This window comes from Schistocerca piceifrons, chromosome 4, assembly GCF_021461385.2.
Source record: "Schistocerca piceifrons isolate TAMUIC-IGC-003096 chromosome 4, iqSchPice1.1, whole genome shotgun sequence".
Classification (NCBI taxonomy): Eukaryota; Metazoa; Arthropoda; class Insecta; order Orthoptera; family Acrididae; genus Schistocerca; species Schistocerca piceifrons.
Genome location: NC_060141.1, coordinates 30633361 through 30660695, shown reverse-complemented (window position 1 = coordinate 30660695; position 27335 = coordinate 30633361). Strand labels below are relative to the sequence as shown.

The 27335-nt window shown below is 41.2% G+C and overlaps 1 protein-coding gene and 1 non-coding gene across 4 annotated transcripts in view; both read right to left on the bottom strand.

Annotated features, from left to right (window-relative positions):
* The window catches only part of LOC124794923 (zinc finger protein 37 homolog), a 67356-nt gene that overhangs the window by 28356 nt on the left and 11665 nt on the right, over window positions 1-27335 (bottom strand). For all 3 annotated transcript variants that reach the window (XM_047258628.1, XM_047258629.1, XM_047258630.1), the window contains exons 3-7: window positions 16651-16903; window positions 13512-14044; window positions 7222-7330; window positions 6983-7137; window positions 940-1075 (exon numbers count right to left, since the gene is read on the bottom strand). In XM_047258628.1, the coding sequence (XP_047114584.1) occupies window positions 940-1075; window positions 6983-7137; window positions 7222-7330; window positions 13512-14044; window positions 16651-16903 (1186 nt within the window). The remainder of the gene's footprint in view (window positions 1-939; window positions 1076-6982; window positions 7138-7221; window positions 7331-13511; window positions 14045-16650; window positions 16904-27335) is intronic.
* On the bottom strand, window positions 17518-17592 carry Trnas-uga. Its single transcript has one exon. It is a non-coding gene; the product is annotated as a tRNA-Ser (tRNA).

Genomic DNA, 27335 nt, shown 5'->3' with positions numbered 1-27335 from the left:
ATAATAAATGGATTGACGGTGGTGAAGGACTGACAGTCTTCAGTACGTGAGACCGGGAGGGACCGTGGTGCAGTGGGAAGGCTCTTGGAATCATTAGCCGCATTATGTTCACATTTTGTAGACATGGAGTGAGAAGATGATTGACTCATCGCGAGGAAGTCCCCCATGATTGCCAGCATCTCCGATGGTGCGCTCCTTCCAACTGGGGGCCCCCTGCAATTATTAGCTCCTCTCACATATGGTGAGAGAGAAACAGGGAGTTGTTCTCTTGTTCCTTTGTCTTAACTGTACCTCATAACTTAGTCTATGTTTTTATTGTTTTAGTCATTTGCAACATTAACTCATTCTCTTATGATATGTAAATGCTCACATTCCAGTAGAGATTTTTGGAAAGTATGATAGCTATTAGTCTCTACAAAGACTCCATCATCATCATCATCATCATCATCATCACCATCACCATCACCATCATGAAATCCCACATTTTTTCAGTATGATTGACTAATTGTGTGCTTCCAGGTGTTTTCCTGGCTTCTTGTTTCCATTTTATGCACAATATTTTAACAGACGATCCAGATGTCTTCCTCATGAAACATGTTTCATGTGACCACAAGGTCAGCTAGGTCCAGGGTCCGTTACGTGTAGTCGCTACTTGGGGTCCTAACTGGTTAGCAATGACTACACCTAACAGCAAAACCCACACCACCTGAGGAAGACAGCTGGATCAGCTGTCGAAATATTGTGTATACAATGGAAACAGCTCAGCACAACACCTGGAACCACACAATTAATAATTATTATTACTACCATTAGCAATATTACATTTAATATACTACTGCAAGACCAATATTAAAGCTAAGATGTCAGTCTGACTATTTAAATGCAAAAAATAGTAAGCAAAAATAATTAAACAAGTATGTACACTATTTCTTCATTTACCTGCATGGCTCCTGTAATGACTGATAAGTGTTGTAGGAGCAGTGAATGTTCGTGGAGGGTTGCAGATGTGGCACTCTAATGATTCAACAACATTTTCTTTGCGCTTCATTGAATCAATCATTTGGATAGCCATTTCCTGAAATAATGACTCTATTAAGAATAGTACATGTTACTCTCTTTCATTATAACTGGATGAAAAATACCACAGCTTTTGGTATTACAATTCTGGAATAATTCTTTCTTCTTCTCTTCAAAAAAAAAAAAAAAAAAAAAAAAAAAAAAAAAAAAAAAAAAAAATCACAAAAATGTTGCACATCTTCATTTAAGGACAGGTGAAGACAAAAAGAGTAAAAGTAAGATAACTGATTTCTTCTCCAACTCTTGTCTCACTTTACTGTAATAGCCACAAGTGTATACGACATGGCAATGATTTGAAACATTTTCTGCTTATTTGTTTCTCCTGAAAGTATGAAGTTAAAAAAGCTTTTACATAGAACTAACCAAACATTCCAAGTTCTGTGAAAAAAAATACAACTTATAAGGTTGGAAGTCATAATTTTTGCTTTTTACCAATATTTCATTGTTGTTCAATGGAGAAATCTTCACAATATATATGGTGGCTTCCAAGTTCTTAGTGAATGCTTATTTGTTGTTATAGTTTGAAAGGGTGCTGTCCTATTTGCCATTATGATTTTCAGTAAGTTCTGGTCATAAATGTGAATTAAGTTGTGAATTTGGTAACTGTACTGAACTTCTGAGATATCGACATAACCATATTCTTCGTAAGACTGTGTATGAGATCAGATATGTTGGTAAGAGTAAGGCAGAGAGTAGCAGTCAGTGTATACTGGACAGTCTGGCAATGTACTTGGTTTGAAATAAATGGAAGCTGGTGTACCGTACAATGGAGATTTTGTAATAATATGTTTTGAGTAAAAATACTGAGAAAATGGGATTATATTTATGGAAAAATGATAAAAGTCAACTTTTAAGGTAATCCAGCTTTTTTATATACTTATAACTGTGGAGTTTCTTGCTGTTAGAACACTGTGTATGGTTAAATTTTGCTGTAGAAATTTTATAGTGAAGCACACGGACTTGTCCAATAGTTGAAACAAATATCCAGGAAGACAGCTGTACACAAGAGTTATTCAGAAATATTTTTGCTAACTTGTCTAGATGTGAGAACTTATGAAAGGGTGTAGTGTTGTCGTGGCTTAATGAAGTCTTTCTCATTTCTCAGTTGTTAAGTCTAGTTCCTCATTTTTCATTTTTACTTTCATGATTCTCTCTGCACACTTGCATTGCACATCGTGAGTGGGGTACTGAGAAGCATTTTACGAAAATTGGTAAAATACCATCTTGCACTGCACATCACAAGTATGGCAAATCAAATTTGATTATTGACAATTACATCAATATTCCCAATAGCAACCGGTTGCAGAGAAGACGAGTGTTCCATGCACACATGGGCCAATGGATTTAATTACCACCAAGGCTTATGTTCATTGTAAGACACATTGATTGTCAGAGTTTATTTGTGAAACTAATATCATATCACTTCAGAGGCTTAATACCAGTAGAAGGTTTCAGTAAAGTGCTAGCCTGCAAATTTTTATGCAGTTTTATCAGAAAGTCAGATGCATTAACTTTTCTGTTCATTTGCTGCGCAATTACAATAGCAGTCCTGGTACAGTGATTTTTGCAAGACTGAAGATAAGGATTAGCAATATTCAGGACTAACATTTTAATCTGAGTCATTTGTTTTGCAGTCAGATGGCATATGGTAATTTTATTGAAAACAGATTGCTTCCTTGTAGATGAATTGTTTAAAGTATCTGTTACTCTGGATTTCACATTGTGTAGTGTGAGCTCCACATATTTCCGTTCAAAATTAAATTTTCACATTGTTCTGCTGCCATGCACTGAGATTTACAAATTTCAATATCAAAATAAGTTTTACACATTTCTCAGATACCAACCTGACATTTACCAATGCGAGTATTAAAAGATTTTAAAATAATCTTTCAAGTTCTCATGTAAGTTTCCGTTGTACAACTATTTCTGAAATTGTCACTACCAGGAAGGATAGGACTTAAAGTTTGAAGTTTGCGACTGGGAAGCAAAACTGAAATCAGATGATTGCACTGACATTGTTTGTCACATAATTGAGAACTTTAACATTATTAGGAAGCTTCTCAGTAAAGTTCTAAGTAGAGAAGGGTACACTTTCAGACTGCATGAATGCCCCTAAATTCAAAGCATGTCTTACTAAGTTAATATAATGGAAGGAAACATTCCACGTGGGAAAAATTATATATAAATACAAAGATGAGGTGACTTACCGAACAAAAACGCTGGCAGGTCGATAGACACACAAACAGACACAAACATACACACAAAATTCAAGCTTTCGCAACAAATTGTTGCCTCATCAGGAAAGAGGGAAGGAGAGGGGAAGACGAAAGGAAGTGGGTTTTAAAGGAGAGGGTAAGGAGTCATTCCAATCCCGGGAGCGGAAAGACTTACCTTAGGGGGAAAAAAGGACAGGTATACACTCGCACACACGCACATATCCATCCACACATACAGACACAAGCAGACATATTTAAAGACAAAGAGTTTGGGCAGAGATGTCACGTCTTACTAAGTTAAGTAGATGGAGGAAAAAGAGAATGGTATTATTCCTAAAATTCAAGTAATTCATTTATCCTACACTAGATTGCCAAGTACACAAGATGGATTACCTATTAAAACACGTGAGAATTATATGAAAATCTGATAACATTTTAATCACACAAATGAAGAGGATGGGTATTTACACAGCACAGTCAACAGACCATCAAGCAGGAGCCACTGAGTTGACACAAGTTTGAATACTATTAGGGGGTCTCGAGATGCACACCAATAGCCTCAACAGGTTCAAGGTTGTCCACTATTGTGATTAACAGTGGCCCTTAACCAGCACCATTACCCAATTAAATGTCGGGCAGCAAATACCAATAACATAGGGCTGATTGGTGTCAGATTACCCACTCCCACAAAAATATACTACTAACATCAAGAAAGAAATTATATTCTTATTCCACGATTCCTGGAAAGTGCTACCTATACTTGCCCATTTCAAAATGTCATTAAGATAAAAGGCCCAATTCTATGGCTTCAAAAGTGCAGTTTAGTATCTTTTGCAAACCCACGACATGTAATGAGTGATCATCCACTACTGTGAGCAGTAGTCAGCTGCAGCGTTATATCGTTTATATATTGCAACCAGTTTAGTCTTTTACAGCTACTTCTGTGCAGAAGTGAACAGTAACTATTTATCTTGACTAAGTAAGGCTTTTTAATTTTATGGGTGTTGATGTCCTCCAATTCCAGTCATGCAGAGCATTTCAGCCACCTTTACACGTTGTTATCATCTTATTTCCTTAAACAAATAGAACAGACATCTTTATATGATCTTAATTCTTTCATGTACTTAATTACATTTATTTAATAGAGAAATATGCACTTGGAGTGTGCTTAGTATGTATGGATGCAGAGAGAATATTGGCCACAGTCTTCATATAATAGAAGCAGCATTGGCCACAGCTGACAAACTTCAGACTAATGACCAAACCTTTAGTGACAATAGGATTTCTCATGTCACATTCCATACACATTCAGTGGGAAACCCAACACCAATGTACTAGACCTGGGTGATTCATCTCAAATAGGAATGCTGTTTGTGCAGCATCTCGCGTCCCGCATTACTCTTGACGGCTTTTCTTCCACCTCGCAACCCAGTGCTGTTTTTCCTTTGTTACTATTTTCTAATGCACTACTACACTCAGTGTCCAGCCTTCTGTCTCTTCTTTCCTGTGTTTCTGTTGTCAGCTTACAAACCATACCCATACTGCATGCTCTATTTATGAGACACACCATATCAACCATCTCAGCCGAGCACAGCAGACAGCTGCAAGACCACTTTGATTGATTGTGTAGCACATTTTTAATGTGCGATTAATCTTTTCAGGAAGTCAACTATTTTCACTGCTTCGCGGCTACAGATGTTTATGACGCATAATATTTGGACAGTGTACTTTGCCATCACCTTCATGTGATATTTTAGAATGAGGGTGATGCAGCAAAGACACTCATTCTACAGTTATCACCTGAAGGTGACAGCAAGGTACTCTGCCAAAATACTGTGTTTCATAAATGACTGGACACCCAAGGGCAACAGAAAACAACTTTTCTAACATTGCACACAACAACCCCTGCAACTTTCATAGCATTTCAGATTAAGTGGTCTTGTAGGGTGCTTTAATCCAGCTGCCCAAATAATTTGGTCATGTTAGCGTGTTATTCCAAAACAACTTTGTTTAGTTTTATCCACAACCTAATTACATTTCTATCAGATCTCTGTACCAAATCCGATGCCGAGAAAACATTTGTTCAAGACAAGCTGTACGACATCCTGCTCTTTCTAGGAGCTAGTTGCATGTTGTATTATATTATTTCTCCTCGGTTGCGACGGAATAGCCTCTAATACTGGATTCTTAGTCAAGACAGCAGCAGCTGCAAACCAAACTTAACTAGTTTTCTTTTTTTTTTTTGGCATATTCTCTTGTACCAACAGTAATGGTACAATATTGCTCTTCACAATATATTGCACAGAACTTCAGATTTTCAAATTTCCCTATATAGCTTAAAATGAAACCAAGCCATGTGCAAGCTATTCAATTGTGGTATGGTAGTGGGAAAAGTGTCGACTCAGACAAGAGTGGTCTGGACACACGTGTCAGTCTTGGCTGTTCAGTATTAAACAATATTGGATAGAGCAATTATCACTGTCATGATACAGCCGACTAGATTTAAGGAAAATCAGTAGAACCAAGAAAACATGTCTGTCTGGTTAATCAAATGGCCCTTAGGTTCTATGCAATAAATGCCACATAATTGGCAGGGATTATCAGTTTGCATGAATGGGGAGTCTGCAGTTAAAAAATGGAGACTAGAGCATCACTAATATGCTACTTAACCAATAATAATAATAATAATAATAATAGTAATAACAACATCAAAGTATGCCCCTACAAACAGAAACAAACTCATAAAATGAGTTGCTGGAAGAGCACATAGAAGACTTCAATTAGTTACTGAATTCATTTAGAATTCAGGAGTCATTTAGCACAGCTGTGCAAGCTGAATTGCATAGTTTCACCAGTAATCATCAGGTATACTAAGATGGGCATAAGTGTCCCTAACCAAAACACAAAAATAAAAGCTACAGGGGGACTTCAAAAAGTAAGTTACATATTATTACAGAAGGCCAAGTAACTTTTATTTGCTGCTGCACTTATACTTCAAAGTGACACACACAAATGGCACTATTTTTTCAACATAGTCACCAAGTCTCTGTAAACAACTGTCCGAATAGTCTACAGCTTGCCCATTTCCATGACAACAGAGAATCAGTCCTTGGTTGTGGAGCCATTCAAGAGCCACTAGATGAACATCCTCATTGTTGGAAAAGCTCTTTCCCCTGACGTTTTTTCAGCTTGCCAAAATGATATAAATGACATGGTACAAGATCTTTACTTACCGATCACAATCACCCACATCTGTGGGGCCTTAGTCAAATTGTTGGTACCATACAACTATAGATGCATGTCACACAACATTTGGTCCATATACCACATTAATTTCGCAATGAATCTGTTTGCAATTTATACATTTCTCCCCATAAGAACCATACTGTCCCAACTTTGGAATAAACTTAGTATGGCAGCTGCCATGTCATTTCATGTAATTTCACTCCCACACTGTGATGCAACTGTTATCCATAGTGCAGCAGAACTATGTCTGCAGAAAACCCAGAATATGTACTCTCTTCTGACAATGCACCATCTTGTTACGCAAATGTCTTGGTATGGGATGACATGTGTAACTTACTTTCAGAAGCTCTTATGTATCTTTTTGGACTGCCTAACAAAAATACAGTGACAGGGTATTTTCTTCAGTTCAGGCACAAGGCTTGTCAGAAACATTAAGTACTAACCTTTTCTGCTTTTGACTGCCCAATAAATTTTGCTTTCCCTTTTGGTTTCTTCTTTAAACGATATTCATCTCTCTCAACATTCTTATTGACTTCCCTGAATGTTGCAGTCTTTGCCTCAAATTTTTCGGATTTGTTGTGCAAAATGAAATGACACCCTGTAACAGAATGACATACTTTCACAGAACTATTTGGCACACGCTAAGCACCTGGTATGTAATTGGTTTCATTTCATTTTCTACCTGGTTCTGTATTTTTCAGTGATACACAAGTGCTCACATCCACTTCTTGCCCAACACATGGCAACTGGGAGGAATTAAAGTGATTCTTTCCTGTTAGACTCACTGTTACCTGAAACATTCAATTAATTGCTGTGTTTAATGTACAAATACCATTTACTCTACCAATTCAAATAGGTTTTCCTAGTCCACTGAATGTGTGTTAATGGTATTTTATAAACATATCAACTTTTATATACTATTAAATTTACGCAAGTCATATTACTACTTCAGATACAGACACCTGAAACTTATTTTTACCAAAAATGTATCTAAACTAAAATTACAATAATAAATCTGTCAGAATTAATAAGGTTATGTAAGTCAGCACTAGCATAAAGCAACAGCTTTGTGGGACAACAACAGTTTTTTTCCTTGATAAGTTAACAGGATTCTAGACTATATTATGCAGCCTTTCAGATTCAGTTTTTGTTTATTTTTGTCAATTAATAACAAAACTCTTTTTACATCAGTTTCTCCCTTTTAGTTCCCTATACTACTAGTCATCAACAAAGAAAAGCATATTTACAAGTTTTCTTAATTTAGGCCTCTTTCAAAAGGTATTTTTCCACTAAAAGAAAAGTATAATTGTATGTGATTGTTGAAACTTCCTGGCAGATTAAAACTGTGTGCCCGACCGAGACTCGAACTCGGGACCTTTGCCTTTTGCGGGCAAGTGCTCTACCATCTGAGCTACCGAAGCACGACTCACGCCCGGTCCTCACAGCTTTACTTCTGCCAGTATCTCATCTCCTACCTTCCAAACTTTACAGAGGCTCTCCTTCCTTTCTTTCAGGAGTGCTAGTTCTGCAAGGTTCACAGGAAAGCTTCTGTAAAGTTTGGAAGGTAGGAGACGAGATACTGGCAGAAGTAAAGCTGTGAGGACCGGGTGTGAGTCGTGCTTCGGTAGCTCAGACGGTAGAGCACTTGCCTGCGAAAGGCAAAGGTCCCGAGTTTGAGTCTCAGTTGGGCACACAGTTTTAATCTGCCAGGAAGTTTCATATCTGCGCACACTCCGCTGCAGAGTGAATATCTCATTCTGTATGTGATTGTTATTGCTTTCTTCACCCGCCCCCACACACACACTTGGTCACTATTGCTTCTGGCACAAAGACTCAACTGCAACTGTCGAGAGCAGTGACCTTTCCTGGGGTGAGTAGTGGGAGTACAGAAAAGGTGCAGATTGGGGAAGATATAGCCAGACAGCAGTGGTAGAAGATGCTAGTGCTGACTGTCAGAGTTTGCAGGAACATCATAGTGGGCTGCTTGGTGCAGCAATAGGAGGTTGTGCTGGAGGGGAGAGAGGAGGGGGGGAGGAGGGGGGAGGAGGGGGGAGGAGGGGGGAGGAGGGGGGAGGAGGGGGGGAGGAGGGGGGAGGAGGGGGGAGGAGGGGGGAGGAGGGGGGGAGGAGGGGGAGGGGGGAGGGGGGAGGAGGGGGAGGAGGGGGAGGAGGGGGGGAGGAGGGGGGGAGGGGGGGGGAAGTATGCAGGTGTGTTGAAAGGGTAAGATAGACTGTGTGCATGTAGGGCTGGAGCAGAAGGTGGAGGACAGACCAGCAAAGGTTGAAGTTAGAGGGGTTACATCAATGAAGGATAAATTGCAGGGAGAGTTTCCAACAGTGCAATTCCAAAAATCTGATAGTGGTGGGAAGAACTCACATGGCACAGGTTGGGAATCATTCGTGGCAGTCAAGCACATCATGGTGGGTGGCATGCTCAGCAAATAGGTGATCCAGCCATCTCTGGCCCAAAGTTGGGTGATGAGAGATGATGAGCTGGAGATGCAGAGGTTTGTATGGGCACAAGATGGCAAGGTCTTCAGCACCCGTGCAGAAACAGGTTGAGACGAGTGTCAAGAAAATACCCAGAACAGGAGGATAAAACAGAATGTAAAACACAGGTAACAAAGGTTGGAAAACTATGTGTGTACCCACACAGAAGCACGGGATGAAGCATTGCGGCAGTAGTAAAACATTAATGGCACAGGAAGGAAGTGGTAGAAGGAGCTAAAACAATATTGCAGATGGAAGTGGCTGGCTGACCACAAGGAAAAAAGGAAGGAGCCAGCCACTCTGCAATACACTAAAACCTTCAGCCTAAAAGTTCAGGCCAGAGTCCAGACACAACTCAAAACTTTAATACCCTAGTTACACTCATCTCATCATCAGCTAAAATAGAGGGCAGATCCCCACCAATTTCTGCTTCTGCCCTTGCATCATGGTATAAAATGTACTCTGTTAAAATGTGGCAGACAGAGATGTGCACACCATTCACGCATCTTGCTAACAGTCATGAGCATGCAGAGTGCCGCACAGCAGTTGCAGTGAAGTTGGCAGATCATGTGGTTTCAGTGACAGGTGGCCACGCCTTTGATGGAGGCAGGAGATGCCTGCGACAGAACTAGAGTAGGTGGTAGTGGGAGGATGAGTAGGATATGTCTATATTCAGAGAGATGAGCCATGGAGGCAAGGGGTTGGGAGCAGGAGAGGAATAAGACAGAGAAATACCACTGTACGAGGGTGGGAACGGTACACCAATTCTTCACAGTTCCTGTTCCTTTACTATCCAGTAACCTGTTCATCTCTGTTGATTTCTTCCTCTACATCAACATCCCTGCCCCCCACTGCCTTTCTCAGTGCCTGACTGACTCCACACTGTCAGCTCCCTTCCTCGTGTGTGTGTGTGTGTGTGTGTGTGTGTGTGTGTGTGTGTGTGTGTGTAATGTCAGCCTTAGTCCAAGAGCTAATAATATCTGGCAGTCTTTAAGAAATGTGCCTATCTGCTACTCAAAGCCTCATCTATATGGTGAATAGCAATCTAACCTTTTCACATTATTGTGGCACCATTTAAGATTTGTTTCAGAAAGCTCTAGTCAACTTGTAGTGCTGCTTATCACTGAACCAATCCATCAACCTGCATTTTCAATTTATATTTGCAATGTTAAGTTACAACAACCCACAAGAGGAAAGGGAGGGGGGGGGGGGGGGGGGGGGGGATGTTCAGAGTGACACAGAGTGTATGAAACAGACATTCACACAAACTTGTTGTTATCAAAATGCATTACTAAAGCATGACACACCAGGCATACTTTCACAGCATTCCAAATGAACAAGCTCATTATATAAACAGTAACAATATGTAAGACACATTCCTGATGCTTCTCGTTAGGAACAACAGAATGAACACCATACAGGCACTGATTCATTCTGCTTAATAGCCATCAATTTATCCCATATGGCTTTATGGAGAGAAAACGTTCACTCGCTAGTGCATACGTTCCCCATTCATAATGTCATCGTCAGGGGTGACTAATCAGCTGACAATCAACTGGGATGATTACAGTTTTGCAAGTGGGGGGCAGGATGACATTTAATGAACAATATTAAATGCCTTCTTTAAAAGTACCTCTTTGAAGCTGTTGACCAGTGAAACTGGTATCTGTGACCATGAGGCACTTGTAGCAACAATGATTATTAAAGAACAAAGGGAAACTATAAAATGAATAAACATTTATATGTTCAGCAAATTAGATAAAGAGGCAGTAGTGTCATACCTCAATGACGAACTTCAAAATTCAGCTACGGACAGTAGCATGTGCAGGAACTGTGGCTGAACTTTAGATGAATAGTTGACTAAGCACTGGATACATATGTACATAGTGTGGTGTCACCGCCAGACACCACACTTGCTAGGTGGTAGCTTAAATCGGCCGCGATCCATTTAGTACATGTCGGACCCGCGTGTCGCCACTGTGTGATCGCAGACCGAGCGCCACCACAAGGCAGGTCTCGAGATACGGAATAGCACTCGCCCCAGTTGTACGACGACTTTGCTAGCGACTACACTGACGAAGCCTTCCTCTCATTTGCCGAGAGACAGTTAGAATAGCCTTCAGCTAAGTCCATGGCTACGACCTAGCAAGGCGCCATTAGCTTTACATAGTTTGAGAGTTATCGTATGAAATGTCTCATCAAGAACGTTGTAAACCAACAAAGAATTAAAGTTAAGTATTCGAGGAGCTGCATCCTTTTCTTATTAGCATTCAATACTTATCCTGTTCCAGAATTCACGCCAGTCGGCGTGTGTGTACGCGTGCCTTTCTTTCGGCTACCCGTCACTGTGGACTGGCTGCCTTAGCAGATCACATTACATAGTACAACAATTCCTGATTGGGAGGTACAGCTCTATGGTATAGAGCCAGTGTCAACATTTTTAAAGAAGCAGCTACAAATGCACAACAGATGTCAAATATAGCACAGGACTATAGAGAGAGAAATGATAATTAATGTGTTTGGCTGTCAAAAGAGCTTGGTCTGAAGCCATCATTGACTACCATAGCAGAATCTTACTGAAAAATCTCTCTCAAAATTCGAAGAACTTATGGTCATATGCGAAGGCAATAAATGGCATCAACATTTATATACAGACATTCATGGACGGCACGGGACCTGAAACTGAGGGCAGCACAACAAAAGCCCAAAATGCTTAATACCATTTTCAAACATTCCATTGTAAAAGAAAATTGCAGAATATTGGGTCAGCAAAGATTAGTGACATATCTATTGTCAGTGACACTGAGAAGCAGCTGAAATCACTAATACTGAACAACCCTCAGGGCCCCATGCAATCTGGGTCAGATTCTGTACAGAAGTTGTGGCTGAGGTAGAGTTTCTTTTAACCATAATACCATAGATGCCTTGAACAAAATAATTTGCCCAGCAGTTGGAAGAAAATAGATGTCTTACTTATCAACACAAATGGTAGTAAAAGAGAGCCACAAAACTAACATCCAATATCTATGACATCCATCTGTTGTAAAACCTTAGACCATATGAGCTCAGGCATAATGAGGTATCTTGACCAGAATGTCCTCCTCCATACCAGCCAGCACGGATTACAAAAAGATCAATCATGTGAAACACAACTACTTTTCTCACATGACATCCCGAAACCCTTGCATCGAGGCAGTCAATACATGCAGTATTTCTTGTCTTCTGGAAAGTGTTTGACATAGTATCATGCCTATTGCTGAAGGTACTTTGAAATGGATTAATGATTTATTGGATTCAGGAGAGATCCAGGGAAGTGTGTTGGGACCCTTTCTGTTCATGTTGTATATTAATGACCTGGATACCAATATTAATAGTAATCTCAGATTTTTCACAGATGGTGTAGTCATCTATAATGAAGTATTACCTATTAATAAAGAATTATCTGTAGCAAATCATGTTATCATTTAAAACCTTATGCTCAAACTCCATAGTACATGGGTATGAAAATTTACGACAAAGTGAAAGGAAGAGAACTGTTCAATATAAACTTAGAAATGCTGAAAAAAAACCTTATATGAGAAACTAGTGCAGAAACGTTATTATTCAGCTGAAGAATTCATGAAGGACAACCTAAAAACGTGAGCAGGAGAGAGCAAGTACTTAGCACTGTTAATTTTTAAAATTTCATTACTTTTTAAGAAATGAAAAATTATGCAGATTCATATTTTATAATAAGATCAAATTATTTCAATGTGAAGAAAGGACTGTATTTGAAAATATTGATTTTTTGCCAAGAGCAACCCACACTAAACTTATTCGGGTATGTCAGAAGTTTCTTATACCAAGCACTTCATTTCTCTTGTGAACTATATGTGAATGAATTATTGTGCTAACATGCACAGACAGAAGCGTCCACTAGGAATGGTCCGGGTGAGATAGTCTTCTTAGGACATAATGATACAGCAATCAACATGGCTTGTAATACGCACGTTTGTAGCAGGGGAAGACTCAAGTGAATAATCAAGGAATATACTACAACTCTCGAAATATTCACAGAATAGGGAAGGCGAATTCAATATCGGACCAATTACAACATGCATATAGGTATTTAAGCAATCATTCTTTCTGTGCTCCATACTTTCATGGAATGGGAAGAAGCCCTTACATCTGGTACAAGGGATGGAAACCTCTTCCAAGCATTATATGTGATATGGAAAGTTCAGCCATCTCAGTTAAGGAAGAAGATCCTAACAATAAATCTAGTATGGAGAGACATGAGAAGAAAGCACCACATGTATATCACATTCGCTTTTCTAGTGTCTTGTTGACACGTCTGCGCATACCTGAATGAATGTAAATACAAAAAGAATTGAAGACAAATCACTGCTTATCTTTATCAGGCAAACAAACATACAAATATAATAACTGCATTTAATCCTAATATGACTATGAATGAAACAATACAATAAAATGTGTTTATTACCATATCACAAACATCAGATTCAGCAAGTTTCCCAAGGCACTTTGACTGCATATTGTCCAATGATGTGTCTCCCTGCTGAGCACAATTTTCATCTGAATCTTCTAGTTTCATTCCTTCATTTTTAACTGAATTATGTATGTCTGGAGATGCATTACAAAACTTAGCACCAAATGTTGTGTAATTATGTTCATTGTAAATTTTATCGTGTATTAGCTCCTTTTCATTATCGTGGTTGCTAGCATATAAAGACTTCTCAGCCAATTCAGTTCTCTGAGGGGCATCTGCAGTACAGCAACTGGTGGCTTTTTCCCTCTTTATGACATTGTTTTCTCTCAAAGAATTGGGACTAAGCACATATGTATTAATTGCATTATTTTCGATGCATCTTCCAGGCTCTTTGTTTGACAAACTGCTATCATTCTCATCACATATGTCTTCTTTATGGAATGTTCTTTTAAAGGTTTCAGCCTTTAACTTGGCAGCTACTTGTGTGTATTCAGTATCACGTACATTTGATGAAAAATATTTTTCACCTGCAATGAAGAGCAACTTATAAATTAACTACTCGTGTAATTAAATGTTAAATACAGAATAATGTTTTCAAAGAGTAAACTCACTTATTTTACAATAATAGCTATATTCTGAAGAAAAATAAAACAAAGAGATAGAATGAACTGCAAACCTGAGAAATGGCAAAAGAACCCATTTTTTGTATCATATTCTGTAACAAGAAGAACAACATATCTCCTTAAATCTGCAATAGTACACAATCTTTTACCTTGAACATGCTTGTAATAAACAAAATGTTAATTTATATCACTGCCATGGAAAATTCACATATGCTGAACATGGCTCTACATTCTAACATATTTATTGGTTAATTAAAAGAAAATTAAGTACACAGTGACCTATTATGAAATAGTAACAGCCAAGGATACCCATCTTGACAATACATTGGAGCCAATACAGGCAGCAAAATTACTGCAGCAGACACAAATAGTTGTCAGTCTTGCATCATACGGTGATGCATGTAAGCAACAGTCTTTGACGTAACAACAAAAAGGCTCAATGATCACATAGACTCAGTTATAGGTAAAGCAGGTGGTAGCATTTATACTGGGTAAGTGCAATCAGTCTACAAAGGAGATTGCTTACAAATCACTCGTGACCAGTTACAATACTGTTTAAGTGTGTGGGACACGTACCAAACAGGACTAACAGTGGATATTAAATATGTATAGAGAAGTGCAGCACAAATGGCCACAGGTTTGTTTGATCTGTGGGAGGGATACCAGAGCAACTGAACTGCAAAACTCTTGAAAATACATGTAAATTATCCTGAGAAATTTATAAATTATACAGTGCCGCAATCAGTCGTCCTTTTTTTACAGGTTTTATTTGGAAAATCCAGATTTCAGCAAATGCATAGCCATTATCAATGCACTATTTTCTAGTCTCGATGCATGTCAGTTCCCTGTTGTTTGGGCATCAGTCACAGTTTTCTGAATCCTGAGAAAGTCTGTTAGCAAAGTTTCAAGTACTAGTTTTAAATGATGACTCTAGGAATATACTACAACCCCTTGCAAATCACTCACAAAGGTATTGTGAGCATGAGATTAGAATAATTACTGCACACAGAGAGGCCTTCAAACAATCCTCCTTCCCATCCTTCATACATGAATGAAACACGAGGAAATCCAAATATCTATAAAATGGGACGTGCCCTCTTGATAAGGTAAATATCACTTTGCTAATCGACTTACATATGCTTACTAACATTTTTCATCAATGAGTATGCAGCTGTCATAGCAGTTAAGCACTTGTTTTTCAGCTAAAAATTTAGTACGGATTGTGCAGTTATTTTCATTCGAATCAAGAGAGCATTTTTGTAAGAGGCATTCAACTGTTATTTGCTGCTGTTGATCTCCATGCACTTAACTTTTCACAGCAAAAATTTCAAATATCCCTTTCTTACTTTGCCACTAAGTAGCTATGAAACACTTTTAAACTAGTCACAGTATTTATGAGTCATCTCCATGAATTTTATGAGATTAGTTATTGTGTGCACTTACTCACTGCTTGCCTAACCTTACAGACAGTGAGAGTAGCGTATTCACAAATTTACTTCACATTTTTGTGTTAATAACAACTTTTTCATCATTTACTCCTTTATTTTTACAGGTCTGCCTCGATACCTTGTAAAATAAAGTGCCAAAATATGATCACGGACTCAATGTCAGACTTTATGTCTTCAATTGATAAATTTACTTTCAACTTTTATCTATATAACACAAAATCACTGCTTTGTAACATCATTATGTCGTAATCTGACAATAGCAGTTGAACTTCACTTGATTTGTGAAATTTCCCAATCAAAGATGACTTGTTTACGACAATTTCATCAGAAATTAATGTCTACACACAGATTTCTGAGTTCAGCTTGATCTGAGATCATTTTCTGTGTTGATCTAAGATCAACTGCTTTATACAACTGCCCCTATTAGTAGTAGTGTGTGCACTTCGTTTCAAAACACTGAAGACATTTAATCATCAGCCTTCGAGAACTGTACCACAACTTTACCTGCCACCCACATTTTTCCTACAATATCTCTTGATGCACCAGAAAAGCTGCAGTCAAATTAAGAAGAAAATAAGTTTTGACTACAATGTAGTTGTGACTTATTGACCTGTAGCTTGATGATGCAAAACTTAGGTTGGTTGATTTGGTGGAGGAGACCAAACAGTAAGGTCATTGGTCCCATCTGTTAGGGAAGGAAGGGGAAGGGAGTAGAGTGTGCCCTTTCAAAGGAACCATCCCAGCATTTGCCTGAAGCAATTTAGGGAAATCACAGAAAACCTTAATCAGGATGGCTGGATGCGGGTCTGAATCATTGTTCACCCAAATACGAGTCCAGTTTGCTAACCACTGGGCCACCTCGCTCAGTAATGCTAAATTTATTTCAAATTGGGATACAGTGCTTTCACATATTTTATTCAACTTTCATACATATCCAACAGGCATCTCTGTCATTTAAACAGCACAAACAGTAAAATAATTTTGCTCTGTAGAATGTACCACAGTTATTTATAGATAAAATGACTACATCTATAAAATATTGTTCTATAAGTAGAAACTTACATTCATTTTTCTCCAACTTTTTCACATGTTCTAACAAATGAATCTTTAATTGCTGCCGTGCTTTGCCTTCACTTCCAAAACTTGCAAAATGTTTATTGCAGTGCGGAGGGTCAAATGTACATTTGTAGGTGAACATTCTTTTCATCTCATCCCCATCAAATTCAGAAAATGTTTTGATGAGCTGGTTTGCAGTCAATGCTTTAACATATTCTACATCCACGACACCATGACTTCGTCCTCTATGTGATGTACGCTGAAATAAGTATTAAAACAGTTTATTGTTTGTGTGCATTTCATTTCATTCTTAGTATATTACATGTTAAGTACCATTTATTTTGGAAATTAATTTTACAAGTAAACATAAGTGTACATACAGCAATTACATCCAAACATGTGATTAGATGTTTAGCCTGCAAAGAATATAAAAGCACATAAATCAGAACCAATTCTTACTGTCTCTTTCTCTATGTCTGTTTTAGTTGCAGCTAAACAATTGATTTTTAGTATGGTTACCGGATCTACCAGTGCACAACATTTTCAAATATAAAATAATTCAGAACATAACATGAAAACCGAATTAACATGTGACTGAACTGTCTACACCTTGAGGTCTTCTTAAGTTTATCTGCCTAGTCACACTTATGCTCTCCTGCTTTGAAATCTATTAACACGGTAACCTTGTTTCTCATGTCTTTGTTTTTTTTAGGACAGAAAAAACAACTAGGGTCATACACACCAATGTCAGAACTGAAGACAAAGAAGAGTTAAAAACCACTACACGTTAATCCCAAACAACAGAAGAGAAGTCAACTAAAAACAGGGACATGGCAAAAGGTCTACAAATACTTCCTGGCAGATTAAAACTGTGTGCCCGACCGAGACTCGAACTCGGGACCTTTGCCTTTCACGGGCAAGTGCTCTACCAACTGAGCTACCGAAGCACGACTCACGCCCAGTACCCACAGCTTTACTTCTGCCAGTATCTCGTCTCCTACCTTCCAAACTTTACAGAAGTTCTCCTGCACTTGCCCGCGAAAGGCAAAGGTCCCGAGTTCGAGTCTCGGTCGGGCACACAGTTTTAATCTGCCAGGAAGTTTCATATCAGCGCACACTCCACTGCAGGAGTGAAAATCTCATTCGGGTCTACAAATACGAGGGTCGGTCAAAAAGTAATGCCTCCCATTTTTTTTCTACTTAAAGAAATTAAGTGAAAAATTTGAATTTGGCGCCATTCCTCAAACCTTCTTCTGCAATCCACTGCAGTAGTAACTTTCTGTGTCAACAGGTGGCAGCACAGCAGAAGTTTGTAAGATGGCCGACATCGATGTTCGTTTGAGACAGCGTTGTGTGATTGAATTCTTGAATGCAGAAGGTGAAACGCCCATACGCATTCATGAAAGACTGAAGAAGGTGTATGGTGTTGTGACAGTGGATGTCAGCACTGTTAGACGATGGGTTCGTCGTCGTAAGGAAGCTGAAGGGCAAACACCGTTGACTGACGAAAAGCGGAGCGGCAGGCCGGTGAGTGCAGTGACTCCACACAACATTCAGCAAGTTGATGACATCATTCGTGGTGACCGTCGGGTGACTGCAGATGAAGTGTGTCGCATTATTTCTCTTAGTAAAGGCAGTGTGATCACGATTATTAAACAATTGGGGTACTCAAAAGTTTGTGCACGGTGGGTTCCAAGAATGTTAACCGATCAGAATAAAGAGGCAAGGAAAACAATAGCCTCCCAACACTTGCAGCGCTTCCGTTTGGAGGGAGATGAGTTTCTGAAAAAAATTGTAACCGGGGACGAAACATGGGTGCATTTTTTTGAACCCGAATCAAAGAGGCAGTCAATGGAGTGGCGTCACACAAGCTCGCCGAGGAAGAAAAAATTCAAAACTGTGCGATCGGCAGGGAAAGTTATGGCAACAGTTTTCTGGGATACAGTGGGTGTGATTCTGGTTGATTTTTTGGAGCAGGGATGCACAATAAATTCTGTTCAATACGTCACAACCCTCAACAAACTTAAAGCACGTCTTCAGCGAGTTCGCCCAACAAAATCAATGGCAGATGTTGTTCTTTTGCATGACAATGCAAGACCACACACCAGTCGTCACACCTCTGACGAGATTGTCAAAATTGGATGGGAAGTTTTGCCTCATCCCCCATACAGCCCTGACCTGGCACCATCAGACTTCCATCTGTTCGGGCCACTAAAAGAAGCTCATCGTGGGATTCATTTTGAAGATGAGGAGGCCGTCAAAACATCCGTGCGTCAATGGCTTAGGAAGCAGAGCTGTGATTTTTACCGTGCTGGGATACATGCCCTTGTTCAAAGATGGACCAAAACTGTAGAGATGGGCGGAGATTACATTGAAAAATGACAAAATGATCCTCAATGTTGTGGTTTTCAACCTATGTAATTGCATTTAAATTTCCTGACAATTAAACGTAGAAAAAAAAATAGGAGGCATTACTTTTTGACTGACCCTCGTACATTATAGAGAAACGGAGGTCCTGAACTAAAACATAAATGGCCTTCACCGTATTGCTTTGAAGTATAAAAAGTAAAACGTGTCCGACAGCCCATGTGTTGTTCGCTAAAATGGCCAATAAGTCAGACGGCAAACAGAAACGAGAATGTAAGGGGTTAAAAAAAAGGGCATCACATGAGGAAATAGCAGAACATTTAAGGTTGAACACAGTGAGTAAAAAGTGGTGGGAGAGCACCACTTAACAAATGGTGATGGCTAAAAAGACAGTGCCCAATATGCAACCTAGCTAGACTGATCTGCTCACGATGAGAGGGCGGAGAGGAGGTCCGCAAAGCCGCTGGGAGAGGCTTAATAACCAGGATCTTGTTCCTGTGAAGGGAGGACGATTGCTGATGCCAAAGGGACACCACCTGCTGACACACAGCAACACAGATATCATCGGAGGGAGTGTAAGGGCTAGCAGGCTGAGGTAAGAGGACTGCAGCCTTGGCAGCAGCGTCGGCAGCCTCATTTCCTGTCAGACCAATATGACCAGGAACCTACATAAACATCACAGAGGCTCCTTCAACAGTGAGCAAGTGACAGCTTTCCTGGTCTCGTGCACTAAGGGATGGACAGTGCACAGCACACAGAGGCTTTGAAGGGAACAGAGAGATGGAGCACATGACACAACTGAAAAGCCTGTGTCACTGGATGTACTGTTCAGCCTGATACAGGGTGAAAAGCTCTGGTGTAAATATTGAGCAGTGTTCCAGAAGCCGATACTGAAAAACATCGTCGCCAATGATGAAGGCACACCCGACATCATGATTAGTCAGACAGGCATCAGTGTACACTAAGGTACTACCACGAAGTCCTGTGCATAGGTTATGAAACTGAAGGTGATAGAGTGAGGCTGGAACAGCATCCATAGGAAGTGAATGGAGACCACGGTGAACACAAACCGCTGCACGAAATCAAGATGGTTAAGGGGTTACATCCATTGGAAAGGTTGCAGGTAGCATGAAGTTAAGCTGTCGAAGAAAGAGCCAAAAGCGAACTCCAGGAGGTAATACAGAAGAGACACATGCCCAATGGCGATCAAAGGAATCATCGAAAGAGGAGGCATAGGATGGGTGGCCACACATGGCAGACAAACGGCATCCATATCTGTTGAGGAGAAAGTCGCGGCAGCTTATGCATACAGACACTCAGCTGGGAAAGATGCCAGTGGCCAAACTAATGCCATGATGGTGAATAACATTGAGACGGTGTAAGAGGGACAGGCATGCTGACGCATAAATGAAACCCCCATAGTCTCGTTTCGAATGGACAAGTTGCCGGTACAAACGAAGGAGGGTGGTTCGATCTGCTGCCAGAAAGTACCACTGAGGTCACGTAGGACATTGAGGGACCACACACAGCGGGCTACCAGGTAAGACACATGGGAAGAGCAAAAAAGTTTCCTATCGAGCATGAGCCCCAGGAATTTCATAGCTTCAATGAACGGAAGAGCAACAGACCCAAGATGTAAAGATTGTGGAAGAAACCAGTTGCATCACCAGCATACAAATAGTTTTGTCAGTGGAAAAACGAAACTCACTGCCGATGCTGCTTGAGTAAAGACGATTGAAACATCGCTGAAGACACTGCTCAATGAGACAAGTCCATGAAGAACTGCAATAGCTTGCAAAATCCTCAACGAAAAGGAAGCCAGAGATGCCCAATGGGAGACAGGCCATTATAGAGTTAGTGGCGATAGCAAAGAGGACGACGCTCAGGACAGAAACCTCAGGCACACCATTTTCCTGGATAAGGTGTCCAAGGCACAACCCACATATACCTTGAAAACTCTGTCTTTTAAAAATTCCTGAAGAAAACGGTGCAGGCAGCCACGGAAGCCCCACGTGTAGAGAGTAAGGCGAATACAAGTCCTCCAGCAGGTGTCGTAAGCTTTCTCCAAATCGAAAAACACAGCCACAGTTTGGTATTTCTGCAGAAAACCATTCATGACATGGTTGGATAAAGTGAAGAGATGGTCAACTGCAGAACGGCACACTCAAAATCTACACTGTGCAGTGGTTAGTAAATTGTGGGACTCAAGCCACCATACCAGCTGGGCATGAATCGTACATTTGATCACCTTGCAAACACAGATGGTGAGACGAATAGGGCAGTAGTTATAAGGAAAGTGTTTGTCTTAACCAGGCTTAGGTATGGGTATGACAGTGACTTCACACCAGCATCTGGGAAACGTGCACTTTGCCCAGATGCGGTTGTACGTATGAATCTGAAAGTGCTTGCCTTCAAGAGAAATTTAGCTACAAAATAGCAGGTCAGCAACTGGAAGCAGTTAATTCCATAAATTATCTGGGAGTACGCATTAGGAGTGATTTAAAATGAAATGATCATATAAAGTTGATCGTCGGTAAGGCAGATGGCAGACAGATTCATTGGAAGAATCCTAAGGAAATGCAATCCGAAAACAAAGGAAGTAGGTTACAGTGCACTTGTTCACCCACTGCTTGAATACTGCTCAGCAGTGTGGGATCCGTACCAGATAGGGTTGATAGAAGAGGTAGAGAAGATCCAACGGAAAGCAGCGTGCTTCGTTACCGGATCATTCAGTAATCGCGAAAGCGTAACGGGGATGACAGATAAACTCCAGTGGAAGACTCTGCAGGAGAGACGCTCAGTAGCTCGGTACGGGCTTTTGTTAAAGTTTCGAGAACATACCTTCACCGAAGAGTCAAGCAGTATATTGCTCCCTCCTATGTATATATGGCGAAGAGACCATGAGGATAAAATCAGAGAGCTTGGAGCCCACATAGAAGCATACCGACAATCCTTCTTTCCACGAACAATACGAGACTGGAATAGAAGGGAGAACCAATAGAGGTACTCAGGGTACCCTCCGCCACACACCGTCAGGTGGCTTGCGGAGTATGGATGTAGATGTAGATGTACCTGAATGTGAACATTGTCTGGTCCTGGGGCAGAGGATCAGGATGAAATGAGAGCGTGCTCTAGCTCCCTCATAGTAAAGTCGCCACTGTACCACTCACGATTTTGTGCGAGAAGGGTACTGCCCGAGTCTCCTCCACTCGTTTCTGATATCGGAAGACAGGATGACAGTGGTAGGAGCTCAAAATGTCTGCAAAACGACAGCCCAGGGTGCTGGAGATAGCAATAGGGTCCACTGTGACGACGTCTGCTACTGTCAAGCTGGAAATTGGGGAATAGATGTTGGTCCCAGAGAGCCACAGCAAGTTGGCCCACATGAAGAAGGGGGAGTGGAACTATTAAAAGAACTAGTGAATGAAATACAGCTAGCTTTTTTGCTATCCCGAAGAACACGACGACACTGTGCACACAACTTTTATAATGAACACAGTTGGCCAGTTTAGGATGACAGCTAAAAACATGGAGAGAAGGTTTCCACGCACGAATCAAAATGACCAGGAAGAAATGCGAGCGCTCAACATGGTCATGATGACGCAATTTTGTTTCCTGGTGGCAGAGATGAAGCAGATGCTGGGATTCTAAGAGCAGCTGTAAATCCTCTTTGTTTGATTGAAGGTCATGAACATTACATTGAAGGAGAGCCACAATGGAGAAAGGGGAAGAGGGAAAAAATGAAGGGGTGTCACCTTGGTGGCTGCCGAGTGCCAGCCTTCAAAGACTGCTACAGGGTACAGAGTCTGGAGGATCGTGCTCCACGAGATCTTCAGAGGTGTCGGCACTCTCCCCGCTGTCGATTTGCAGAGTCCGGGCAGAAAAATGGTTGGCAGTGGGCACCAGCAACACGGTCAGCTGGGCAAGTGTATCGCACAATGACACTGTCGAAGAGGATCTTTGAGTTGGTGAAGGAGAAGACCGCGTGCCTTTGTTCGACTTCTTGCAGCCTTTCCGGTTGGCAGAGGAAGACTCAGATGTGTGTTGGCTGGAGGGACATACGAAGTCTTCGCAGGAGTATTCCTCACATCCTTTCCGGCCTGCCACTTGTGTAGCAGGTGACTTCGCCCCAGGAGGGGAATGTTTGGTGGCTTGTTGCACAGCTGGATGAGGAGACAGTGATGCTACCATGACTGGGCAATTTCACAATCTCAGTGCTAAATTTGAGGTGGCATGTCTGTGTGGCCATGTCCTTCATGGAAATGAGATGCAGCAAGAACAGTACCATAACTGCCATACGGTAGAACACAGGGTTTGCAACTAGCCAATAACTTGCGAGTGACCGGGTAAGGCACTTTTTCCTTTACCCGGATCTCCTGGACAGCCTGCTCATCGAGATATGTGGGACAATCTAAAGAGGAGGTGGCATAGTTCCAATTACAGTTGATACTGTGGCAAGAAGGAGGCAGACAATCACCCTCAGGGGCATCTCTTCCACAGGTTACACATTTGGCCAGATGTGGACAAGACATTTGAGTGTGGTTGAAACAATGACACTGGTAGCAGCATATCAGGTTTGGAATGTGTAGTCAGACTGTGGTAACTTTGATCTTGGATGGAAGCACCACTATCAAAAGTGAGAAAAAGAGTGAGTGTGGGCACTAAGAATGCATCTAACTTCTTCATCACCCGACGGATGGCAATGACACCCTGATCAGAGAGTTGTGTTTGGAGTTAAGCCTCGGTCAGACCATCGAGCAGCCTAATGCAAATAACACCACGGGAATAATTCGGAATTCTACAGGGGTCGACACAAACAGGACAGCTGTGGAAAAGCGAAGCAGCGAGCAGTTGTTGTGCTCGAGAATCAGAAGTAGCCACCAAAAGCAAAGTGCCATTGCGTAAATGAGAGCAAGGTTTCACAAGTCCGGCATTTGCATCAACACCTTCCTGAAATGGAAATGGATTTACTCTTGCAAAGGACTGACCGTCTTCACTGTGTGAAACCACGAGGGACCATGGTGCAGCTGGGAGGGTCTTTGAATTGGGAGCTTCACTCAGTTTACATTTGGTAGATGTGGAATGCAGTGATGATGATTGGTTCACTGCGAAAAAATTCCCCACAATTGCCAGCGGCTCTGATGGCACGCTCTTTCCAACTGCTCGTCCCTCCTCCCCACTCAGAGGGGGGCTCACCTGCCTTAGGCGACTGTTCACACCTCAGGTCACACCTTCCAAAAATCTGCCAGAGGGACCAATTGGCGACTTGGGAAGGTAGCAGCTCACACAATCACCCCTCCCTGGGCCTGACCTGTACCAGAGGGTACACGCAAACCCTACTTGTCAACCCGGGGCTGGGAATTACACATTAAACCAGTTACATCTCAGAAGTGTGGGCCGGCCTTCAGGAGTGCTCAGGGAGGAAGAAGAAAAAGAGGAGCCTCAAACGCTGAAGTGGAGGTAGGATAGCAGAAGGTTAACGAAGAAAGGAAAAAAAGAAATGAAAAACAGTGGTGAGATTGTTCTTATCTCAACTACGGAAAATGTGAAACATTTCCAAAAACACCATAGACATGCTCCCCAAGGGAGGGGAGAAAGAATAGCAAGAGGATAGACATGCAGTATGGAAAATAAAAGATGCTGCAAAGGATGGGGCCCCCTGGTAGTCAAGCACTAACCTATCAAAGAGCAGAAAGCCCCCTGGTGGATTAATCATGTCTGCTGACACCGTAATCATATATGTAAAGGGGGACTGGAAGAAGACTTGGCATCATCTTGCACATTCTCTTCCAGTGCCCAGAAAAAAACAAGCTGACATCCTAGCAGAAGACTTTCAGATGTGCATCAGACAGAAGTCTTAACCAAACAATCCTTTGTATTTCCCATCAGTGTCCAGCAAACCAATCTCTCCCTTAGTTCATTGTGACTGGCCTGCTTGTGTCATTAGTTCTCCCAACCTAATTGCTTGTGATAAATTTTGTGTTGGGCATCTTCCAATATCAATAGCAAAAATGTGTGATCACCATTACCCTGAAAGTCTTTCTCATTGTCACACCCTTGTTTTGTTCTTATGAGTTCATTTCACTTTATTTAGGAAGAAAATCCTGGACATCAGGAATTATAATTACCACTTTGCAGAAACCTTAATTTTACCTACCTTGGTGTTTTCAACCCTAGGTAGTTACCACTCACTTCCTGAGTTTCCTCCAGACAGACACACACAATCCCTCTTTATCATTTTTTTTCCCATGTAACTGAAGTTGGTTAATGTGAGTCCCGAGACTTTGAGCTGTGAAATTGTGTGTTTCTGCTGGATCTTCCTAAAGGAAATCATCATACTGCTGCATCTTAAAAATTGACCATTTTAACCACTGAATTGTTGTCTGATGATTAAGATTTAGTTGTCTGTAAACAAAACCATTCCTACAACCTACACTAAATTTAATCACGCACTCTCAAAGCGAACAAGAGTTATGTTTTTGTCATTATTCTAAGACAGTATTTCCATAACTAATTGGGGCTTTATTTCAACACAAGTCCTTTTCCAACTCCTACCCAAAGTTCATAGCACACAATTGTAATACTGCCACAAATAGAATAATATAGAAAAGGAAGTATATGGGGAATAAATACTCCAAACTGAAATCATGTGGTAACTCTTTAGTCACAAATTGATGATGAACACTTGTTGTCGTCGTCGTTCCTGATGCTGCTGCTGCTCCTGTTGAGGTCTTCATTCTAACAAAGGTTTGATTCAGCACTATACTAATCTATCGTGCACATGCCTCTTCATTCCTGTGTTACTACCCAGACACACATCTATTGGAACTTAGCTGCTGTACTCGTTGGTCTCCCTCCATAATTTCTGCCCACAACACTGAACTCTTTTACCAAACTTACAATTCCTTCTTTCTTGATGTTTCAGTACGTATCCTGTCGACAAACCACTTCTTTCAGTCAATTTCTACCATAAATTTCTTTTCTGACCAACTTTATCAGCTCATGCATGACAGTCCTTGGTACTAGTATGTTCCAAAAAACTGTGTGCAACGATGCAATTTTTCAGGGAGTTATATTCCTGCTTCTATGGATCACAGAGAAAAGGGTTCAAATGTTTTGGATAGCCCTCGGCCTAATGACCATCTGTACAGTTATTTGAGGGCTGTGCATATTGTGGTTATCCTACAGTACAGGGCCAAAACTTAAAACATTGCACACTTCGTCCATCCCAGACAAATTGTGCAAAGTCGTTGTTTCATTTGCATTAGGCATGTTTGAGGGTAGACCTTAGGTGGCTTCTAAAGGCACCACTTGTTCACGGGCAGTCCCTGAGAAACCCCCAAAAAACCCTGATTTTTGGGTATGAAAATTGCCAACTGTGAGGATATCCACTTCTACACTTTCTATTCATGGCAAAATTCAAACAATGGAAAATCCAGGATGGAATGTAACAATACCAGAGAAAGAAAGTTGCTACTCACCATATAGCGGAGATGCTGAGTCGAGATAGCCACAGCAAAAAGATTCACACAATTAAAGCTTATGGTCATTAAGGCCTTTGTCAACAGGAGGCGCGCGCGCGCGCACACACACACACACACACACACACACACACACACACACACACACACACACACACACACACACACACACACACACAGTCTCTGAGAGCTGAAACCACACTGTGAGGCTGTGGCAGGGAGGGAGAGGGGTAGTATGGTGGGAGTGGCAGACAGTGAAGTGTTGCAGCTTAGACGGAGGGGAGGAGAGATGGTGCGGAGGGGGGAGGGGGTAAGTAGTGGAAAGGGGAGAAGTAAAAGAAATTAAAAGACTGGGTGTGGTGGTGAAATGACGGCTGTGTAGTGCTGGAATGGGAACAGGGCGGAGGCTGGATGGGTGAGGACAGTGCCTAACGAAGGTTGAGGCCAGGAGGGTGTCCGCCTCCACCCTGTTCCCATTCCAGCACTAAACAGCTGTCAATTCACCGCCACACCCAGTCTTTTAATTTCTTTTATTTCTCTCCCTTCCACTACTTAACCCCTCCCCCTCTGCACCTTCTCTCCTGCCCTCCATCTAAACTGCAACACTTCACTGTCTGCCACTCCCACCATACTACCCCTCTCCCTCCCTGCCACAGCCTCCTCCTTACCCCCACCCAGTCGCCACTCCCATCATGCACTGGTGCTGCTGTTCGCAGTGCTCTACGAGACTGCTGATGCCCAAGGAACTTCAAAAATTTTCTCAATATCATTATCAGTTACCAAGATGCGAAGGTTCAAAGTTACAGTGCTTATGCACATAGTGTACAGTCTGGGGTGTAAACG